The 21,506-nt window shown below is 43.4% G+C and overlaps 1 protein-coding gene across 5 annotated transcripts; it reads left to right on the top strand.

The window, feature by feature from the left end:
* The first annotated feature begins 5,665 nt into the window (after positions 1-5,665).
* Positions 5,666-21,024, top strand: ATAD1 (ATPase family AAA domain containing 1). Of its 5 annotated transcripts, none has more exons than XM_052677615.1 (11): positions 5,666-5,808; positions 6,183-6,357; positions 6,792-6,967; positions 8,254-8,352; positions 8,632-8,752; positions 10,295-10,495; positions 11,484-11,590; positions 14,301-14,390; positions 15,922-15,972; positions 19,582-19,718; positions 20,268-21,024. In XM_052677615.1, the coding sequence occupies exons 3-11, from the start codon at positions 6,806-6,808 to the stop codon at positions 20,386-20,388; spliced, it is 1,089 nt and encodes a 362-aa protein (XP_052533575.1). In that variant the 5' UTR covers positions 5,666-5,808; positions 6,183-6,357; positions 6,792-6,805; the 3' UTR covers positions 20,389-21,024. The 5 variants fall into 5 exon arrangements, with proteins under 5 accessions (XP_052533575.1, XP_052533577.1, XP_052533576.1 ...); XM_052677617.1 differs by having other exon boundaries at positions 5,668-5,808; positions 6,152-6,357; XM_052677616.1 differs by having other exon boundaries at positions 5,668-5,808; positions 6,149-6,357.
* Positions 21,025-21,506: the final 482 nt, after the last annotated feature.

Genomic DNA, 21,506 nt, shown 5'->3' with positions numbered 1-21,506 from the left:
GCAGGCCGCACCGCTCCGCCCCCTCCGCCACCCCGGAAAAGTAGTCCCCGCCACATCGCCGCCCCACCGCCTCCCTCCGCCCGGCCTGAGCGCCCCCCGCCTCGCGACACGCCGCTCCCCCGCCGTGCCGCCCCCCGGGCGCCGGCGCCGTCCTTCCCTCGGTGGCGGCGAGGCGGAGGGCGGGCGGAGGGATACGGACGGAGAGCGGCTCGGCGGTACTGCGACAATCACGTGGGCTGCCCGCTGCGCTCGCGGCGGCCCCTCCCCCGCGGCGGAAGTGGCCGGCCCGGCCTGGGCGCCGAGACGCGCCGAGGGGCGGGCGGCGGTGCCGGGTGTTTCGCTCTCAGTCGGGGCTGGCCCTGCCTTGCCTTGCCCTGCCTTGCCTTGCCCTGCCTTGCCTTGCCTTGCCTTGCCTTGCCTTGCCTGCCCGCCTGCCTGCCCTGCTGCGCCGCTCGGCCCGAGCCCTCCTCCCGCTGCCTTTTTGAGGCTGGCCACTCGGCCGGCCGGCCGTCTTCGGTAGTTCCCCGCGGGGCGGTGAGAAGCGGCTCCGAGGCGCCCTCCCCGTCTCCGGGCAGCACTCGCGTAGCTGGGCCGGCCCCCGACTCGTTCCGGGCCGAGTGGGCGCTGAGCGGGCGCCTGCTGCCCCCTGCAGCCGCCCCGGAGCCCGGATGTCAGCGGTAGCGTTGCGTCGGAGGAAGCCTGTCGAGAAGGCAGTTCTTTATTGAGAGAGGGGTGAGGGATATCTGGCGGAATCTGAGCGGAAACAGAGCGGAGCGCTGCTGCGTGGGGAAAGGATCCGTTTGCTATCCAGATAGAAGAAACGCATCGCAGCGAGGAGCAGCCTGGTGGGAGGGGAGAACCCGTGAGCCCCTTTCCCTTCAGGAATGACAGGATGTGCCAAAGCAGATGGCCTCGGTCAGGCAGGTGTCTGCCTAGGGGTCAGATCCCAGCTCTAGCGTATGCCTACCGTGAGTGTTTCTGAGGCTCAGAGAAAGACACCCTGCCGAGGAACTATTTGGCTAGACCTGTCAGCGCGGGGAATGCAGCCCTCACTGGAACGCCAGTAGAGAATGTCTGATTTGCTCAGTAATTGCATTACCTGGGGAATGGCTGGCAGTCTGAGCAAAGTAATGCTGGCTTATGCATTGGCTGGATACTGGGGGGATTTTGTTGATAAGCAGCACTTTGGCAAGGTGGGATAAAACATAGTATCCTGGAAAATACATGTTAAATAGCAATTTTTACATATGCACACTAGGCAGTACTTTACAAAATCTCCCTAAAGTACAGCAATTGAAATGTGTAAGATAAATTCAGTGTCTTGTTCAGTCTTAGAAAAGCTTTTAAGAGAGGTCCAGCTGCAGCTAGTTGGAGCAGAGGAGGAATGGAAAGGTGAAATGTTATGCTTCGCCTTTAAGGGCTCAAAATAAACTGGAACATAAGGTGGAGGGATTTCCTGGGTTGCTGTAGCTTTCAGCTTTTGCAAATGCTATATTATATAATTCTGTCATAAATGTATCAAGTTAAGATCTTTTGCCACCATTATTCCCACTGGGAAGCTGTTCCCAGAACCTCCTTCACATTTTCATGCTAAGTATATTTGTGACTGGTTTGTATCCACAAGTTCTTGCACCAGTGTTGGCCTTAAATAGCTCCTACTCCATAGCATTTACCCTTTTTACCCTTTGTGTGTTTACAGTTCCTCCTGGCCTTCATCTGACTGGTCTCAGAAGTGACTTTCTGCTCCTGCTTCTGTATTCTTTCTTTTCAATATACACTACCAGAATAGAGCATGGTGTTCTTGACAGTATCTTGCCCCCGGACACAAGGACACTGGTATTAACCCCTTCTAAACCCTGTTAGGAATGTTGTTTTCCCTGTCATGTTGGCAGCTATTTTGGGGCCAGCTACTGTGTGCAGTGAGACCATAATTTTCCTTTCCCAGACTTCAGAGAGGTTGGTTAGGGTCTACCTTTCTTAGCCGTCTCTTCTGTATAAAATGTAGGGACTGCAGACAAAACTAGCTGATGATAAATTCAGAACAACAAAGAGGTAATTGGTGTAATGATATAGAAATACGGAATTGCTTGGGTTGGAAGGGACCTTAAAGATTAGCAGGTTCCAACCCCACTGCTGTGGGTTCATTGCTTCCAATTAGATTAGGCTGCCCAGGGCCTCAGCCTGACCTTGAATATCTCCAGGGATGGGGCATCCACAACTTCTCTGGGCAGTCTGTTCCAGGGCCTCACCACTGAGTATGTAATTTCCTCCCAGTGTTTTACCTAAATCTCCCCTCTCTTAGTTTGAAACCATGCCATCTTGTCCTATCCCTACATCCCCTGACAAAGAATTTGTCCTCAGCTTTCCTCTAGCCCATTTTTTTAGGTACTAGAAGGTCTCCCTGAAGCCTTCTCCTCTCCAGGCAGAACAACCCTAACTCTCTCAGCCTGTCTTCAAAGGAGAGGTGCACCAGCCCTCTGGACATCTTCACTGATGCTCCTCTGGACCTGCTCTAACAAATCCATGAAGTTAAATTGGAGAACTTTGGCACAAAATGCTATAAGTGCCAAAAGTTTTCACGGGTTTAAGGGGAGAGAGGAGAAATTCTTGAAAGAACTGGCTGCAGATGTAATCTCTGGTGCCTGAAATCTTTGGTAGACAAGTTGCTGAAGCCCAGCAGAGTTTTTGTGGAAAAAACTTTGCAGTTATCAAGAATGTTTCCAAGCATCCCCTTTCCTCCTGTTTTGTTTTGTTTTGTTTCCCCATCACTCACCTTGGTCTTTCCATGTACTTTGCCTTGCTTTCCACTGATCTCCTTTCATACCTACACCATTTTTCGTTGTTCACAGCCAACAATAACCCCTTCCTACTTCTAGCCACCACAGATGCTTTTGCTTTTAGCATACCAGTTCTTTCCCATCTTGCTCCTGTTCACATCACTGAAGGAGACCTGATTGCCTACAGCCACTGGACACTGAAGTTCACCAAAAATAATATTTATTGGCAAAGCACTCAGCAGTCAAAAGCAAAACAACCACTATGTGTCCTTTATCATAACCCCTCTGAGTTTTCAAACCATGCTAGGTCCCTATAGGTCCCACTAGGACCTCCTCGTGCCATAATGAGGAGCTACAATCTTCTGGAGATGAACCACATCATCCATACTTTGGATTTGAAATGTTAGAATTTGAGCTCGCATGTCCTCAGTGATGGCAAAGCAAAACTAGCAGTGAACAGTTCTGTGTAAACAGGGAAAAGTCCAGTGATGTAAGAGGTACAGAGGCATTTGTCAGATTAGGTTTGAGAGCAAGTCCTAGTGTTGAGCCTTCAGCTCAAAACATAAAGGCTTTGAAAGTGTATTTAGTAGAGCAGAATGAATTCAGTATATCCCACTGCTTTTAAGAAATATTTGTTCAAGAAATAGTAATCTCTCCCTGTTGTGAGAAATTTTGGCCCAATGGATTCCATACAATATAAACCAAAAGCACCAACCTCACCTTCAACCTGACCCTGTTTGACTTCTGTAAAAAAAATTGTATCTCCTATTAAAAAAATTTAATGCACTTTTCAGCAGAGTATTTCTTTCAAGGGTTCATGCTACAGCTGTTGAATAGCAGTGAGAAAATGTTGGTTTCAAGTTTTTATTACTTGCATGTGTGTTTGCATTTATCCTTAATTGCAACAAAACAGATGTCATTTTTTAAGAGTGGGAGAAAAAACAAGGGTCCTAAATATTTTCCTACAGCACCAGTGATTCAAACACAACAGCATTTTTCTAGTACATGAAATGCCCATAGTGAAACGATTGTTCTTTTCCTATTCAAGAGGGGCAATACAAGAACCTCTGTGAGCCTCAAGTTAATAACACCTATCATCTTATTTACCATATATATATATATATGTATAGTTATATATATATAGCTATTTACCATATATATATATATATATATAGTGTATACATATCTACATCTTATCTCATTTACCATTAAAGACTGGAGAAGCAGCAGAAGCAAGAGGGCTTTCTGTAAATCAATTTAGATATGGACACATTTGTTTCCTGATTAAATACATTTCCTTTTTGGGAGATGTACTGCACATAGGACAACAAAAGGTAACCTTCAGTACTCCTGAAGAAGCTAAAGTTATTTCAAACTTTTTTTTTTTTTTCTTCAGTATAGGCCCAGGAAGTTGGAACCAAGCAAAAACTGCTGGCCTGGTATTCTGGTAAAATCCCAATCATTTTGAGAACTGGAGTATTTTTTTTTTGTGTGTGTGTGGATTTAATGATGAAAGCACCATGCATCACCGATGTGATGATGGATGGTTTCTATGGGGCAGGTCTGTCCCACCTGCGTCACTGCAGTGTGCTCAGGTATCAGCACTAAGCAGATGCACTGCAGGAAGGAAATTTTCTATCACATTCTTTATCTGAGAGGAGTTAAATGGAGTAGCTGCTGCGGCCACGAGAAAGCTCAGTAGACTTGTTTGTAGGGTGTATGTGAAGGAACTCCTGCATTTTTGTACAAGGGATGATGATTAAAAATGCCCTGTAGTGAAGATAAGATTGTATGAAATGCTAACAGCTCTTGAAAACCCAAGCAGGTTCCCAAGTGAGCTGGTGCAGTTTTGTTAGTGAGCCCTTGAACAATATATGAATCACAGGTAAGAATAAAAGTCATCAGGCTCTATCTCAGAAAAAGCCAGGAGTAGAAGGCATTGCTGCAAGAGCAGAAGGGTTGAAGACAACAAAAGGCAAGTTGATAAAACATCCAAGTGATCATATTCATTAGAAAGATCAATTGTTTTGGCCTTTATATGGACATTTTCCTGATAATATGTATTATTCTAAGTTATTATTTCAATACTGTGCAAGTTGAAAGTGGGAGTGCTTTCTTGTTATCTCTTATTAAAAGTACTGGTTAATTCTTAAATGTCCTTAGGATCATTTTAGTCCTGGTGAATCCCTGTAGCACCCACAATCAGCCAGCTATGGTGAGCTTTGGGTCATTGGGCCTATGTACCACCTCTGAGCGAAAGCACAGCTGCAGTTGTGCTCTGTGCTCCCCAATTGCACCCTGATGTGGGACCTTCCAAGGTCCCCTCCAAACAGTCCCTCCAATTTACAAAGACATCTCTTTGCTGTGGAAATGTTAGGAGTTCCACAGGGACTGCTCTGGCCACAGAGTGACTGAGAACAGTCTGGAAGCTGAACCACTTGTTAAACGTGTTCTTGGTTAAGTATCTTTTGGCCATTTCTTACTCTTTAATATGAACGCATCCATTTGTGGAGATCTATGTGTGTGTGTCATTGGTTGCACTTCAGCACACCGCGGCCACAGACGGCCTCGGTGACGTGCTACCTGAGAATTGCACAGACTAATAAATAGCGATAGAAGTAATGAACAGCCGTAAAAAGCTGAGAGTCTGGGGGCTGGGAAGTGCAGGAAGAACGGCGAGTTTCTCCAACGTACGGCCGCGGTGCAGCTCAACCTCAGCCCCGCAGACCACAGCCGCCCTCCTTCGCCGGTACCGCTACGTATCGCCATCCGCGCGCGGCACCCCGCACAGCAGGCACTCCTAGCGGGCAGGACGAGGCCCGCTCCGCGAGGAGAAGCCGGGCCGGCCGGAACCTTGGTGCGCGGCGGCGGCAGCCGGCCGGAGCGGGAAGTGGTCTCTCTCCGCGCCGAGCCGGGCCGCACCGCCGCCTCCTTCCGAGCCGCTCCCAGCGTGCTGCGGCTGCGCGTCGCTCGGAACGGCCCCGGGCCGGGTGAGCGAGCGGCCAGAGGGCGGCCGCACCGTCGGTACTCGGTACGCTCGGCGCTGCGGGAAGGCAGGGCGGATGGCGCGGCCCTGAAGGCCGGGCCCAGCGCGCTGTCTGGGGGCGTCCTCTGGGCGGGAGGAGCCGGGCTGCGGGGAATCCGGGCGCGGTGCCGCGTGCGTCCCTGTGTGAGAGCGGGCCGCCAGCCGGGCGCGGATGGACGGGCTGTGCGGAGTGAGCCGTGCCCGGAGGTCAGCCGGGGCGGCTGGAGGTGGTGCTGCCCTTGCAGCGAACTTCTGGGCAGGAAACCCACGGCTGGGTGAAAGTAGATGGAGGACGGAGGGGGCCCGATTTTTAGGGTTCGGGTTTTTTTTTTTTCTGTGTTTGAAGGAGAATTTTCCCTCTCCGTTGCCCTCGCTTGAAGATACTGCACTTTCTGGCTTCAACTCCAGCAGTAGCCGGCCCTTCCCCTGGGAGCTGTGTGCCAGTCCAGCCTGTTCCCTTGCCAAGGGATATTAATGCAAGCTGCGGATCTCTCTGGAGCGTGGCGTTTGGGCGACTTTCCCTGCGGCTTCCTCTTAGGAAACACAGCTGTCCGTGTAAGTGAGGTAATCACTACATCTCCGTGACATAGCATTCTTAGCTCGACAAGACGTAACGTCTCAGTCTTAAAGGGAATGTGCATCTTGCACCGAGGTAGTCTGTCTTTGGAGGTATTACACTACCAAAAGGAAGACAGATGTCTTAAGACTGAAGCTGGGACCATTTTGCTTCCCATCGGTCCAGCTAGGCCCCAGCTCATTGTTGCCCTTTGTTCTCTTCTTACCGAAAGTGGAAGTGAAACCATGCTGTCACTTCCTACAGCCCCGCGTATCTCTGCTTCTCCCTTACCTTTTTTGTGCTGCTGTCAAGTTACTTCCTGGTAACTCCATGAACTTTGGGCTCGATATCTGCATGGAAACAAAAAGGTGTTTAAATGTAAAGTAGGTATTTTCTTAGCTTTAACTTCTTTTCCTCTTTCCTTTGCATTTAGCATTGAGAGGCAGGATGGTCCACGCTGAAACTTTTTCACGCCCCCTGAGCCGGAATGAAGTGGTCGGATTGATTTTCCGTTTGACAATATTTGGTGCTGTAACATACTTCACCATTAAGTGGATGGTTGATGCCATCGACCCCACCAGAAAGCAAAAAGTAGAAGCTCAGAAACAGGTAGGATTTTATTCACAAGAATTTTTGCAGAACACCGTTTCATTCATTACTGTTCAGGCAGAGAAATCTGAAAACTGGGCTAGGAATAGCCAATGAAGTAATTAAAGAGAGCTTGTGGGAGTGGAATAATAGAAAAACAGGAAGTGTATTTTAGTACAGGGTCTGAGCTGTTGTAACAAGTTAAAATCTCTAGCTCATAGTGGTGAAAGAGCTGTGTGGTGTGATGGTGTGGTGGTCTCTAACTATCTGCAAGCGTGTGGTCCCAGTGTCTCTTCTGTTTCCAGCAGCTTTGCTAAGCAGCAGCACATTAAATAATGCTTTCAGTTGCTTGTTAAAATCCTTGATCAGAAATAACTTAGTTCTCTACTGTTTTTTGGCAACTTGATGGCAGAGGCAGGGCTGCAGTAGCTCATAGCAAAGAGGAATGCTGCTGTCCAAGTGCTTTTTCAAGCACAACTGTAGCTTGTCTCTTCCCCTGGTTGCAGTCAAAATGCCCTGGAAAGGGGAGGAAAAAGGGGAAGCCTTGTTCCTTAGGATGGACTGGAATGAGGTGCGCGTGGGTGTTAATGCTTTTAGAAAAGGTGTAGGTGCCTTTGTGTACCAGATGTTAAACATTTCCTTTGGAAAGTACTGAAGCAAATACTGCAATATTTATTTATCTATCTATCTATCTATTTATTTATTTGTTAGGCCTGTCTCCCCGTATTCAAACTATTCAAATTCAAATTAGGTTTTAAGCAACCTAATTCTGATGGGTTTTTTTTTTCCTTTTTTAAATGAAATCTTCAGTAAAAAAAATTGGTTCCCTTTAAAAATCAGCTTTCACAATCTGTGCTGGTGCCAGCTGTTATGTAAGAGGTTGCAATATCCCAAAAGCATGTCAGATCTAACCTCAAGTTTGAGCGTAAAGAGAAAACGAATTGCGAAAGTATGTTGCCACAACAAATGACTTCTTTTTAAAGTGGGAAAAAGAAAACAGTGAATGCTTAGAAAAAATATCTGGCTTTGGTGCATCGTTCTTTTTTTTTTTTTTTTTTTTTTCCCCTTTTCCTTGAAAATACATTGATTCCTCACAGATGCAGTAGTATTGTTTCACTGAAGTGACAGCACATAATTTGGAAACAGCAGAATCCTTCTTCTAAAGGATTTGGGCACTTTTCAGATGTGATTTATTGAGAAGCTTGTATTTCTAACTTTCAGACTCCAAGTAGCAGTCCTTTAAAAATTAATTTTTGAATTAAGTTATCTACTTCCCTCTCTAATTTTCTTGGTGTTTTATGCCTTAGGCTGAAAAGCTTATGAAGCAAATTGGAGTGAAAAATGTCAAGCTTTCTGAATATGAAATGAGTATTGCTGCACATCTCGTCGACCCACTAAGCATGCATGTAAGAAATACTTTTCCATTTTATTCCTAGTAAAGCACTTCAGACATGGAAGATGTTAATTTTTTTTCTTTGGATGGCGTTATTTTGCATATGTATATGTCTATGGAAATACACGGAAGGTGATTCTGTGATTTGAAACTGTAGTAACATCATTAACTAATCTCTTGTTGGTTTTTTGTTTTTTTTTTTTTTCTGGAAGGCCCAACACTACTTAAATTTTTGGGTATGTTTTGTTGGTGGGGACTAAAATCACTTCTAATACTGTTTTTTCCACACCAGGTAACTTGGAATGATATTGCAGGCTTAGATGATGTCATTACAGATTTGAAAGACACTGTCATCTTGCCCATCAAGAAGAAATACTTGTTTGAGAACTCCAGGCTCTTACAGCCACCAAAAGGTAGGAAGGGGTTATGAATTTCTGTATTGATATTAAAAAACAAAAGCTACAAAAAAAAACCCACATTAGGATCACTTAGAAAGGAAGGAGAAAGTGGGTTGATAATTATCCAAAGTATAACTGGACTGATGCCAGGGAACACCCTCTGGTTTTCCCTCTTCTATTGCCATGAAAGTAAATTCTAGTGAATGGCTCGTATTAATTATGAAGTGATAATTGCTTCTTAGTTATTGATGATGCATCTTAATGCATTAATCAATACAGTTTGCATTTTTAACCATCTAAATTATGGAAGCTTTGTCTTTTTTAGACCTCATTTTGTCCTTTGCTGTACAACTTTGTAGGCTTTATTAGTTTTTTTTATAGTATCATGAAAACACGAGTCACAAATGTGAATACTGCGTTAAGCTGATCTTGTTCACAGCTCTCTGTTCTAATCCTAGAAATTGCAGTCATTAAAGACATCATTTTTATTTTGGAGATCCCTCGATTCTCTCTGGAGTTGAGCTGGACAATATTGAGGCAATTGAGTAGATCAGAACTATCTGTGCCAGAATGCAGCAGGTTGTATTTGCTGTATGCTTCTTGAAAACACACAGAATTTGAACATGTAGTGTTGAACAAAATGCCAAATTTTATTGTTAATACTCCTCCCAAAATTCTCTGGAAACCAATTGCTGCCTGTATCTGTGGCTGTCTTTTATCAATTTTATGTACCAAGAGAAAGAAAATGAAATAGTTTTGTAACTGGTTCAGTTTTTTCAAGGCTATGCTCTCTTAAATCAGAAATTGAAACTGTCTGGAAAATTGTTCTAATGATCTAATAAGCAGGAGGAGAATTATTTATCTTTCTTAAGCATACTTTCTGTATAGGGCAAGCTCCCTGTTTTCTTAGTGGCTTGCAGCAAGTGTTAATAGGAAGTCATCTTTTCAGAGTAGTTGTTTTTCTGATCATCGACTGTATAAACAGAAAAAAACAAACTATTACTCTGTTTTTACTGATTTTTATTTTTTTTTTTCTTATTTTCTTTACAACCGTGTTAGGAAAACATTGCTGTGATTTCTTTCAACATAGCAAGTTTAAAAATAATGAGAAGCATCACACTTCATTTGTGCATGATATGTTTAAAATGTTTGTGGGCTCCTTTTTGTTTTTAACCCCTCTGTACTAAGCTTTCTTAGTGAACTTGAAGCTATTAATGAGGCCTACCATAACGCTTGTAAGAAGTAGATTTTTAGTCTTGTAACATTTGCAGTCTATGTATTTGCTAGTCTATGTAACATTTGCAGTCACAGTAATAAAGCACTCATCTTTCAGACTAATGTCTTCTTTCAATTTCACTATATATTTTTGTGTGTGTTCTTGGTTTTAATCTTACAATGAGGATATCTTAAATGTGTTTGATTTGATGGAACACTGTGCAACTTGGCTTCCTCTCTTAAAACTTGCGTGAAATACAATCCCAGGCACTTTCATGTCTGTTGTGCCAAGAGTGTTTTCTGCATTGCAAGCAGGGAAGATTAGCACCATGGCTTTTTCAGGAGTACTTCTCTATGGCCCTCCTGGTTGTGGCAAAACCTTGATCGCCAAAGCTACGGCAAAGGAAGCAGGTTGTCGATTTATTAACCTCCAGCCTTCAACACTGACTGACAAATGGTATGGAGAGTCTCAGAAACTTGCTGCTGCTGTCTTCTCCCTTGCTATCAAGCTCCAGCCGTCCATCATTTTTATCGACGAAATAGGTAAAAATCTGTGCTCTTTGTAAGTAGCGGCGTGCCGTTGAACTGTGGGTTCAAGTTGAAGGTTATATTGATCTACTTTCCTTAGGAAGAATGGTAATGAGGCAAGATTTAGCAACACATATGGTATTGGAAAGTTACCCTGGCAAAGCAGGAAAAATCGCGTTTCTTTTTGTGTTAGTGCAGGAAATTACAACAAGTTGCTGCTTATTTTTTGCTGGGCTAATTAGGGAAACCTTATGGGCAATAAAACATGGGATTAGAAAAGCTTGGGAATAATAATTTAATAAGGCTAGTGAAATAGGACGGGAACGCCAGATAGGAAAGCAGAAAAAGTGCAGTTGTTCCACGCAGCTGGGCTTGCCACTATCATGCTTAAGTTACTGTGAGCAGCTTTGAAACCGCTCTTTCTCCTAGCACTTTGCACTTCACAGAGTGAATTGTGCAGTTTGTAGAAAGAGCATGACAAAGCTTTGTCCCGTTCATGTTTATGAAGGGTCTGCTTTCTTCAGATGTGTTTATTTCCTTCCTGTAAGTGTGAAAAATGTGCCTTTTCCTACCTGGTGGATGTTGTTTAGGCGGCTTCTGAAAAAATCAGAGCTCTGCATAGCAAAGTGCATAGCCTGATTCATGCCAGTCCTGAAACTTGCTGTTCTCTTGTGCTTTGGGGTTTCCTAATGATTCCATCTCTACATAAGAAATTAAGAGGAAATTTAAATTTCCATGAATTGGGGAAAGTGAAAACCAGGAGCTATGATCTGGGACAGTCTGACGTGGTAGTTACATACTTGGGTAATGTAACATAAAAGATACACTTAAAAATGTGCTAGGACTCCTCTGCTGTATTCTTCATTGTAAGAAATATTATTCATTTGTTGACAGCATTTGTTTTAGAAATAGGACAGAGTATGCCATCAGCACACAAGAAATCAAACTGTAGTTTCAACGGCAGGATTGTAAGTCTGCTACTTTACTGAATCCTTTAATACAGATTCCTTCTTGCGAAGTCGTTCGAGCTCTGACCATGAAGCAACAGCTATGATGAAAGCTCAGTTCATGAGTCTGTGGGATGGCCTGGACACAGATTACAATTGCCAGGTAAGCAGAGAGAAAAGCAGTGGGATTCTGTCATCCCAGCTGTGGTGTGCTGGATCATTTTGGAAGGAGTAACAGATTGCATGTATTAACTGCAAAAAGAATTTCTCTATCTGTTCATGAACACCCATGTGTTATGGGAATGAGATGAATTATATTAAGGAATTACTTTTCTTCTTCAGAATACTGTTTTTGTATGTGTTTTGTTTTTAATTTAGAGCTGCTACTTTCAGAAGTGTTGTAAGTTTCAGTAATGCAGCTTTAAAACTCAGGCTGCCAAAATTTGGAATTTTGAACTGTTTGAAAAAACAGGTTGCCAATTAAATTTTCATCAGGCAAATAGAATCTTTGATTTCAGGAAAGATATGAAAAAATGCGAGTATTCACCTCAGTTGCAGGTAGGTTATTTTCTTTCCAGAAGAGCATCAGACTAGCTCTAAGTAAGCATTAAACTGAAATTCTTAATCTTTGAGACATCAACTTCCGTAAATTTTTTGCGGTCAAAATAAATTCTGTTAAATGGAGATGTGGCTCCACCCCATGTTCTTCTGTGCTTTCCCCCCTTCCCATAATCTTTATGAAAACATTCTGATTCAGAGGAGGGGGGAAAAAGTACAAAACCTGCTGATGCTTTATAAAGAACATGACTTGGATGCCACATAGAGGAGAGCCTGCTGCCGGGGTGTCACCTGAAGCAATGATTTTAAGGTTTTAGAAAAGGATGTTTATTCTTTAAATACTGAATTTTCAGCCTCTTAGATTTGTATTTGACTGTGGAAGAATTCTGATTCTCTGCTCTCCATCAGTTTTTTCTTTACGAAATAGGCTCTTCCTGCTCTCTGGGTTGTGCTTACTGAAACCTGCTTTTCAGTGGATTTTTAAAACAGGTCCAAAGATGATGAATGTAGGTATTGCAGAGGCTTTAAGCAGAATGTTTGCTTATCATTAGTGGTACGAACACCTAAGTGTAAGCTAAGATCTTGCACGCACACGTTCTGTGTAGTACATGAATATTAGTTACCTGCTTTCCAATCTAGTGGCAACTTCCTGTAGCAAATGAGGTTGTTCTGTGTAGTAAGACAATATGTGACCTTACCCATCTCAAGCTCAGCATGCTGAGCCTGAGCAAGTTACTGTTGTCCCTTACTTGCTATGCCTTTGCATGGCAGAGAGCCGTAGGGATAAAAATGCAGTGCAAATGATTGGTGACACTGGGATTGATTCAGGTTTCTCAGGAGTGTTTTCTTTTGGTACAGTATTTCAGGCTCCTCCCTTTGACATTCTTGGGTCGTGGCTTTTCTGACAGCCAGCTCATGGGGCTCCTTTGTTCCATACCCATGTTTACTTGGAAGGTTTGGGTTGCTTGTCTGATTTTCGTCAAACAAATTTCCTTTGAACAAGGATGAAATTTGGCTTTTATTACTGTACAAAAAATTGCCAGTGTTAGGAGGAAATTGTAAAATCACCATAACGAGCATTACTTGTTCCTTTGCTGATTGCATCTGAAAAGTATCTTCAGCTTTGGCTTGAACCTGCTGTCATCATGAGTCTGGCAGGGACTGAAGGCTCAGTGCCTGGGAAACGGGGCTGCTCTGCTCAAAGCTGTAAGCCCTGGCTGCTGCATTCATTCTTGGAGAGGCCTGTGTTTGACAAAGCCAGTTCTGGGAAAGCTCCTAGCCCTGATGCAGAGGGAAAACCACCTCAAGTGTAATGCTGGGCCCTGACAGATCCTCGGGAAGCACAGCAGGGATGCAGCGATGCCTCTTGCATCAGCAAGCATTGGGCACACAAGCAAGACCATGGAATTTACATGCACAACCCTTTCTAGACAGACCTGTGATTGAGACTGCCTGAGCCCCAGCTAAAAGTGAGCCTTGGGCTTTTTCTGTGAAGCAGTTTGCCACCGCATACTTAAGCCTCTAGGTGGCAGGGTGGCTCCGATGCAGAGGATGCAAGCAGAAGGTGCCAGGGCTCGTTGCGGAACAGTGACCCCAGACAAAGGAGCAGGAGGGTGTCAGGAAGCTCTATTGATAGGAAATTTACTTTCTGGACATTTTTCACTGTTGTGACTGGGTGTTTACGATGTACATAACTTAAAATAACAAATGAGAATACAAGATTGATGTCAATGGGAAGTAAATTTGTCCTTAAGCTAACAGCTGAAATCCAGTCAAATGAGGTAATGCTCTCCTTGTGTGGAACTTGGCTTATACACATCTACTGCACTGCTCCTTCAGTGTGCTATAAGTATACCACAGCTATACTGAAGCCATATGGGTTCTGCTTGATTTTTAATGCTTTCTAAATGTAAAAAGGAAACAACACTTTAGCATTTTGTAAAAACTGCCCATTTAGTCTTTCCTAGAGAACTAATTGTCTCTTTTTTTTTTTTTTTTTTTTTTTTTTTTTAAACACTGCAAAAGAATGAAAAGATTTTTCATACCTGATCAACGTGTCTTCTTTCAAGTCCCTTCCAGACCATTGCCTATAGTCGAAAGCTCTGAGTTACTGCTCGGTGTTTGAACTTTCAATTCGGGATCGAGGAGTGTCAGACTGACATAAAAATCAGTACCAAGAAGCCTCATGTAGTTTATTTAAATGTTGATGTTCTTGATAAGGAGTGGAAGAGTCACATTTTTTTGTTCTGAAATTGGGGTATGGAAATGTTTTTTAAAATGGGGTATCAGGCTACATTGTTGTTTTGTGTATGCAGGTCATTGTGATGGGAGCCACCAACCGTCCTCAGGACCTTGACTCTGCAATCATGAGAAGGATGCCGACCCGCTTTCATATCAATCAACCCGTAAGTCCTGCCAGCTTTGCTGGAACAATGCCTGGGGGCTAGCAACAGGCAAGTGCTCTATCAGCCCCAAAAGACAGGTATCTGGCTGATTTTTTCAAGGAGATAGAGATGGAGTACTGTTCTGGTCCGCTTTTAGTGTTTTTAGAAGCTTATAGAACTCTGCTTTTAGGGTGGAGTTTGCCAGAAAAACCTAGTTCCTTGGTTCTTTTACCTGAAAGAACTCCATCTGTCTGTCCTGAGAGCTTCCAGCCCATTTTTTTCATCTAGATGCTTTACTCAGTCACTCTTTCCTTGCTGTGGGATAAATAAATACAAAATAAACTAATTTTCTGCATTTTTATGAAGCTTAAGGAAGTCCTTGGCATAAGACCTGAGCACATCCCATCTCTGCTCACAGCAGTTGGCACTGGGCACTCTTCATGCTAGTATACCATGCTGTTTTCCAGTGCAGTTTTGCTGTTGAGGTTTTGCCTTCTTTCTGATAAGCTGTCTTCTCTACATTGCAAGGTAACACAGTTACTGAATTCCGTGAGGGATTATCAGGCAGCTGCAGGTAGGGCATGAGCCAGAAGGTCTGTACCAGGAGCAGCATCTTAGAAAACAACTTATTAAACAAAGAACTTCAAAGGCAATGGTGCGGAGGTGAGAGGCAGCTTACTTCACAGGCTGCCTTTTGGGGAGATCTTAGTTCTAACTTGTAAACAACCACAAAAGGCACAAAATAATCTGCGTGCACTGCTTTATGGGACAGAGTGACAACCAGACTGGGGGTACATCAGTTTCTGGATATGTGATACGTAGACTTGAAGGAGAGAAGAGGGTATCAAAACCTACATTCTGATTAAGCCTTTCCATATTTGAGCACACCAAGCAATGTGGGAAACTTTTAGCTTTTATTCTCCACAATTTACTCCAAGTGGGCAGTAAGTTAAGGTCTGTGTCAACTAGGCCAGCAGTCACAATGTTACCCTCTCTGTATGTTTTGCTATTGCCATCCCTTCCAAGGTATTTCAGTAGCCTTGAGCACTTTATGATATCAGTACGAAAATGTCTTGTGTTTTTGTAAAAGGCTCAGTTGTGGTTGTTAGCATTTCTTTCTAAGTATGGTAATATGCTTAATTATCATTTTGTGCAGAAACTGAGAGACTGAAACAGTCCTATTCCCAGACCTATCTTATTGGAACTGGTCTTCTGTTAAAGATGATAGGAAATCCCTGGGGACAGGTGATTGTACTTAGGACAAAGTAAGACTAAACACAGTAGTGCGTTTCTCTTTCCCTACAGTTAGTGTAAATGTGTATGCTCAAGTGTTCAACTGCGTGTGCTCCTGGAGTCAGAGTGCCCTAGGTTTTGCTGAGTGGTTTCCCTAACTGCTGTCAGATAGGTTTCCTTCCTGTGTTTTTCATGTCTCCCATTTGAGGGATCAGATTTTGTCACTGAAATAGACCCAAAAGCCCACTTAGTGCAAGATTGATGTGGGTGTTGTTTATGTTTATTTTTGTTTTCCAATAACTAATCTCTTTTGTTTAAGGCTCTGAAGCAAAGAGAAGCAATCTTGAAACTAATTCTGAAAAATGAAAATGTAAGTAGACTCCTCTTCATGATTAATTTACTATAAAACTGTTGTCATGAGCACATGCTCTGGAGTTGTTGCAAATACTTTGTAATTGATTTTCTTGAGATAAGGTAGAGATCTACCTGAGTATTCCTGCCTATAACTTAGGAATCTTTTGTTCTCTTAAGTGTGGCGTCAGTTTGAAGCAGTAGACTTCCCTCTTGGTTTAAGTGCGAGCCAGTGAAGAAAATAACTTCTCTGTCCCCATTTTCTTTTCTTAAAACAAGATGTGTTCATCTCACTAACGATGCAGCTAAAGGTGAACCATGATTGGAAATAGCTTTGATCAGTGAAAGGAACATTGTGAAGCATCATTCACTCAGGAAGAAGACATTCTGATTTTCTTCAACTCAGTGTTTGTTGGCTCAAATTCAGAATGGAGGAATGACTTTTTCTGACAATGCTGCTTTTCCACTTTGATTCGTAGTTCATACTTCCTTTTGGGAAAACTACTATGGGTGTTTTTAGAAATTATATTGTATATATTGAATATATGATTCCTATCACGTCTGGGTTGCACATGAAAAGAAAAGTAACAGTGAGTGCATCTAGAAATCTTACAGAATTTAGGCTGCAGCATTAATTCTCATCAAGTTAATGTTGCAAGGGTTCTGTTTATGCATATTCTAAAAGAAAATCAGTTGATTTTAATAACAAATGATATTTTTAAGAGGCTTCAAAGTTGCAGCTGGTCATCATGAATGGCAGATATTGAAGGGGCTGTTTTTCAGGTGGTCATTTGGGATCATTTGTGTTGGACTGGAAGGCAGTTGACAATAAATGCAAAAACTGAACTGATGCTAAAAGCCAAGGGAATTGTGAAGGAAAATCTGACCTATTTGCGGCAAACATCAAACAAATTAAACCTCTTGCAAACTGTGGTTCCAAATCATTACTCCTTTCAGGAGTTGTTAGGAAGATGTGCCAAATAACAGACCTTCAAGCAGGCTTCCCCAGTAACTGCAGGCAGCCTTTGCATGCAGTCAGACTCATGCAGATCCTTTGCCTGGGATGCTGGGCCTGTGAGTTCAAGCACCTTGCTCTTATGGCATTGAAGGGGAACCTCAAATAGCTTATGAATGTGGCCTTGAAAGAGCGTAAGGTGTATCAACCACTTGGTAGGGAATCCCAGCCATGCAAATGATGCTTGCTGGGGCAGGGGTAGAAATCAGCCTGTACTGGTTATTCCATTGGAGGAGGAAGAGAATCTCTCAAGCCTAGCTTCTTTCCATCCAGGGAACAAGCTTTGGACAGCCCTTCACATGGCAGCTGTAAGCATGCTAGCTATTTTCCTTTCCTGTCTCAAAGTACTGTTTCATCTTCCTGACTTGAAGGGATATCCTTGTCAGTACCTGCAGCACAGCATCCCTGTTTCCAGGTTCTTCTTAGCCAGCTACACTGCTGCATCCAGTTGTTGATGACCAAACTGAGTGGCTCCTCCAGCTGAGCCCTGTGGGCTTCCATATTTGTGTGTAGGGCCATGCTTAAAGCAGGGCACTGAGAGACAGCTAGGCTTTGCTTTTACTACCATCCAGCCAGTTCTGTGAAATCATCTCCCTCTTGGAAATCACTCCTTAATCTCAGTCTTTTGGTTAGACTGCTTTGGCCTTAACACCTTAGAATCATAGAATGGCTTGGGTTAGAAGGGACCTCAAAGGTCATCCAATTCCAACCTCCCTGCCATAGACACCAGATCAAGTACTGGATCAGGCTGCCTAGGGCCCCATCCAACCCGGGCCTTAAACACCTCCAGGTACAGGGCACCCACAGCCTCTCTGGGCAGCTGTTCCATCACCTTACCACTCTCATAATAAAGAACTTCCCCCTGACATCTAACGTGAATCTCTTTTTCTTTAAAATCCCCTCATCCTATCACTATGTACCTGTGTAAAAACTTGATTTTGAGTTTAGAAACTCATGTGCTACATTCCTTTTAAATTTTGGAAGGCTGCAATAAAGTCTCTCCACAGTCTTCTCTTCTCCAGGCTGAAAAAGCCTATTTCTTACAGCCTGTTTTCATAGGAGAGATGCTCCAGCCCTCTGATCGTTTCTGTGGCCCTCCTCTGGACCCTCTCCAACACAAGAGAGATGGAGCTTTTGAGGTGTCCCATACCTGGATGCAGTACTCCAGGTGGGACTTTATGAGAGCAGAGTAGAGAGGCACAGTCACCTCCCTGCTCCTGTTGGCCCCCCTCTTCTGATGAAGCCTAGGGTATCATTGGCCTTTTGAGCTGCAGGAGCATACTGCTGGCTCATGCTCAGTTTGTCATCAACCAGAACCCCTAAGTCCTTCTCTGCAGGGCTATTCTTAAGGAGTTCTTTTCCCAGTCTCTGTACATATCTGGGATTCCCTTAAAACCAAGTGCAAAACGTTGCACTTTGCTTTGTTGAACCTCATTAGTTTATCAAGGGTCCACCTTTCAAGTTGATCGGAGTCCCTCTGGATGGCATTCATTCCTGCTGTATCAACAGCACCCTTCAGCTCGATGTTATCAGCAAACTTGCTGAGGGTTCACTCAATCCCATAATCTATGTCACTGGTAAAGATGTTAAAGAATACTGGTCCCAAGACAGACCCCTGAGTATCACTGCTTATTATCGGACTCCACCTGGGCATAGAACCATTGAACACAGCCCTCTGGCTGCAACCTTCCAACCAATTGCTTATCCACAGAGTAGTCCACCCTTCAAAATCGTACTTCTCCAATTTAGAGGTAAGGATGTGGTGGGGGACTGTGTCAAAGGCCTTGCAGAAGTCCAGGCAGATGGCATCAATTGCCTTTGTCCACTCCATCACTCCATCACTCCAGCTTCTTGAAAGGAAAATGTGTCTTGAATGGAAAATCTGCTGGAAGGAGCTGTAAACTGGGTGAATAAATATGAGGTCTTGACCAGAATGAGTCCAGTCTGATCCAGTGCATGGGATTAGAGATGTTCTTTTGCCTCTAAGTTCCCTCTTTCATGGTTGTGTGAAATAGGATTAGTTGTTCATTAACTCGACCAACAGCTTTTGAAGTTCTTACTCTGCATTGAGAGCTGGCAACAGCAAAAGATAAACTTTTTCCTGCCTTGCTGTATTACTGGTCAAAGCAAGTGCTTATGCAAATACAATGTTGTCTCTTGAATAATGTTAAAAACAAACTAAAAAAGGCTGTGGCTAAGAAGGGGGAACCATTGGGTGGCGTTCATTTTGAGTTGCAAGGAACTTGTGAGGGTGTTGGGGAAACCAAGTTGTTATTTCTATGATACTGTTTTCCAGCCATCAGGCTTCTGAAACTGCTCAGGAACCTTGTCAGTAACAGGTGGTAGCAGTGTGATGATTCACATGTGATTGCTTGTTCATGCTTAAGAGATTTATCGGATGAAACATCACTTTCATTTAATGAAATTGGTTACCTGGGAAAGTTCAGACCATAACTTTATCAAATAATTTTCTTTTTAGTTCTCAAAAAGGCAAGATGGAAAAACCCCTGACTTAGGGCAGGTAAAAATACTTGGAGGTGACCATTTATTATACTTGTAGAACAAAGTGAAGTCTTCAGGATCTCCATGCTCTTTTCTCGTGTTTCTGGACAGGTGGACAGACATGTAGATCTCCTCCAGGTTGCCAAAGAGACTGATGGATTCTCAGGAAGCGATCTGAAAGAAATGTGCCGGGATGCAGCGCTCCTCTGCGTCAGGGAATATGTTAATTCTGCCTGCGAAGAAGAGAAGTAGGTGCCTTTATTCTGTTACAGTAGCGAAGCAGCAAGTGGGAAGGCTCTTGGTGCTACATATTGGGCAGTTATTAGGTTTTGTTTTCTGATACAAGTGGCAAATTATAGCAATTTTGTCAAACCTCTCCCTGACTGACGGAAAACAGGAGGTCCTCTCCTTCTTGACAAACTGCCACCATACGACCAAAAAAACTAAATAAGTTATCTTATTCTTTTTGACCATCAAAATAAGACTGTTTGTTCCAAGGCATTGAGCTTGAGCTGGCAAAAACCAGCAAGAGAAACACTTCTGCACTGTGTGTGCTACCAGTTTGAAACGCTGGTGACACAGTGCTCTTGTGCACACGGAACTGTACTCTGTTATGTTCCTCTGTTTATCTCCATGCTTGCAGGTAGACAGCATGCACAGACAGAAGCACATTCTAAGGGTAGTGCTGGGTCAGAGTCAGAGCTGCTGTTCTCAGAGGTTACTTCTCTTTGTTTGAATTGGTGCCACGCGTCACCCAAATGACTCTCTTGGTTTTATTTTCTTTCTCTATCCTGAAGCCGTGATGAAGATGAAATTCGGCCTGTGCAGCAGCAGGATCTCCTCAGGGCAATTGAGAAGATGAGGAAATCAAAGAAGGCCACGCTTCACGATGACCTGATGCATGTCATTATAGATTAAGGCTAAGGAGTGCGCTTGCTGTTTCTGATGTGATTTATATTCTGTAATCAGTTAGCGAAAGCAATGGAAGGGGCTGGGAGTGGGGACACTCCTTGAACGAGGGAGTTCTGTTTCTGGAATTGTTTTTATACAGCAAATGCTAAGTTATTGAAATTTTTGTCATGCACAACTAGAAATGTAACAGTAGATCACGAAGTGGAACAATTACAGCTCTGACCAAGAGCAACTGCCTGTGTCTTGTCCCTTATGGATGCACTGCGTAGCCTTAAAGCAGGTTCTGGTGTGGTGCGAGGGCAGCGGCCGCCTGCTGCCAGCTGTGTGCGTACATACAGGTGTGTGTATGCATTACGTATATATATCCACGCGTTGTTTTTATATGTAGGCATAATATGTAGATAACTTGAGTATGGGAAATGTTTTCTACTTCCTGAATGAAACCAAATCAGAAGATGTATAGATTCATCGATACTCAGCTCACACTTACTTCTTCCTTTGAGCAGCAAATAGAAATTCTGCTTCTAGAATAACTTTGAGGGAAAATTGAAAATGTTACTGATACTTTTTTTTTTTTTTTTTTTTTCACATCACCACTTGAAATCTGGTGCCATTGAGTAAAGATAGTAACTACTGTAAAAATGTTTGAATGCTTTTTCTTTTGTATGAATTCTGCTTCTGGAGACATTTTAATGCTGTTCTTATTTTTCTCCTCCAATGTGATTTAATTAAGGGTGAAGTCTACTTAACTGCTTTTTCCTTAAGCCCCACCTTTTCGAGTTTCTTGAGGCCGTGCTTTCTGCTGTGTTACATGTCACAGTGGGGGCCTACTGCTGTTTCATCTCTGGAAGAGGCACTGCTGCACTGCCCCATTGTGCCATGGCGAGGGGAGGTGTTCTATGGTGCTTTGCTGTGTCACCTGCTCTGCCATGCAAAACTGAAGGCAATGAGGAGACAACTTCAGGTTTATAAATATGATTTAGCGATGTTCTGCTGTACCTGTTGGTAACAGTTTGGTAAATTCATGTAACACTGTGTAATGATAAAGGCAAAGGGTTAAAATGTAAGTGGCAAAGTCTTTTGGTAAAGTTATTGTCAGCAGGTTTTCAGTAGTTTAATTTTTC

The sequence above is a fragment of the Tympanuchus pallidicinctus genome, unplaced genomic scaffold (genome assembly GCF_026119805.1).
Source record: "Tympanuchus pallidicinctus isolate F22 unplaced genomic scaffold, pur_lepc_1.0 scaffold16, whole genome shotgun sequence".
Lineage (NCBI taxonomy): Eukaryota > Metazoa > Chordata > Aves > Galliformes > Phasianidae > Tympanuchus > Tympanuchus pallidicinctus.
Note: the sequence above shows the minus strand (reverse complement) of the source record. Positions and strands in the feature narration are given on the sequence as shown.

Excerpts from the sequence above, each read along its gene's own strand:
- ATAD1 (XM_052677615.1), top strand. The coding sequence starts at position 6,806 with ATGGTCCACGCTGAAACTTTTTCACGCCCCCTGAGCCGGAATGAAGTG. Across the intron at positions 8,753-10,294 it reads GCTCTTACAGCCACCAAAAG|GAGTACTTCTCTATGGCCCT; the intron begins GTAGGAAGGGGT and ends TGGCTTTTTCAG. Across the intron at positions 15,973-19,581 it reads TAATTCTGAAAAATGAAAAT|GTGGACAGACATGTAGATCT; the intron begins GTAAGTAGACTC and ends GTTTCTGGACAG.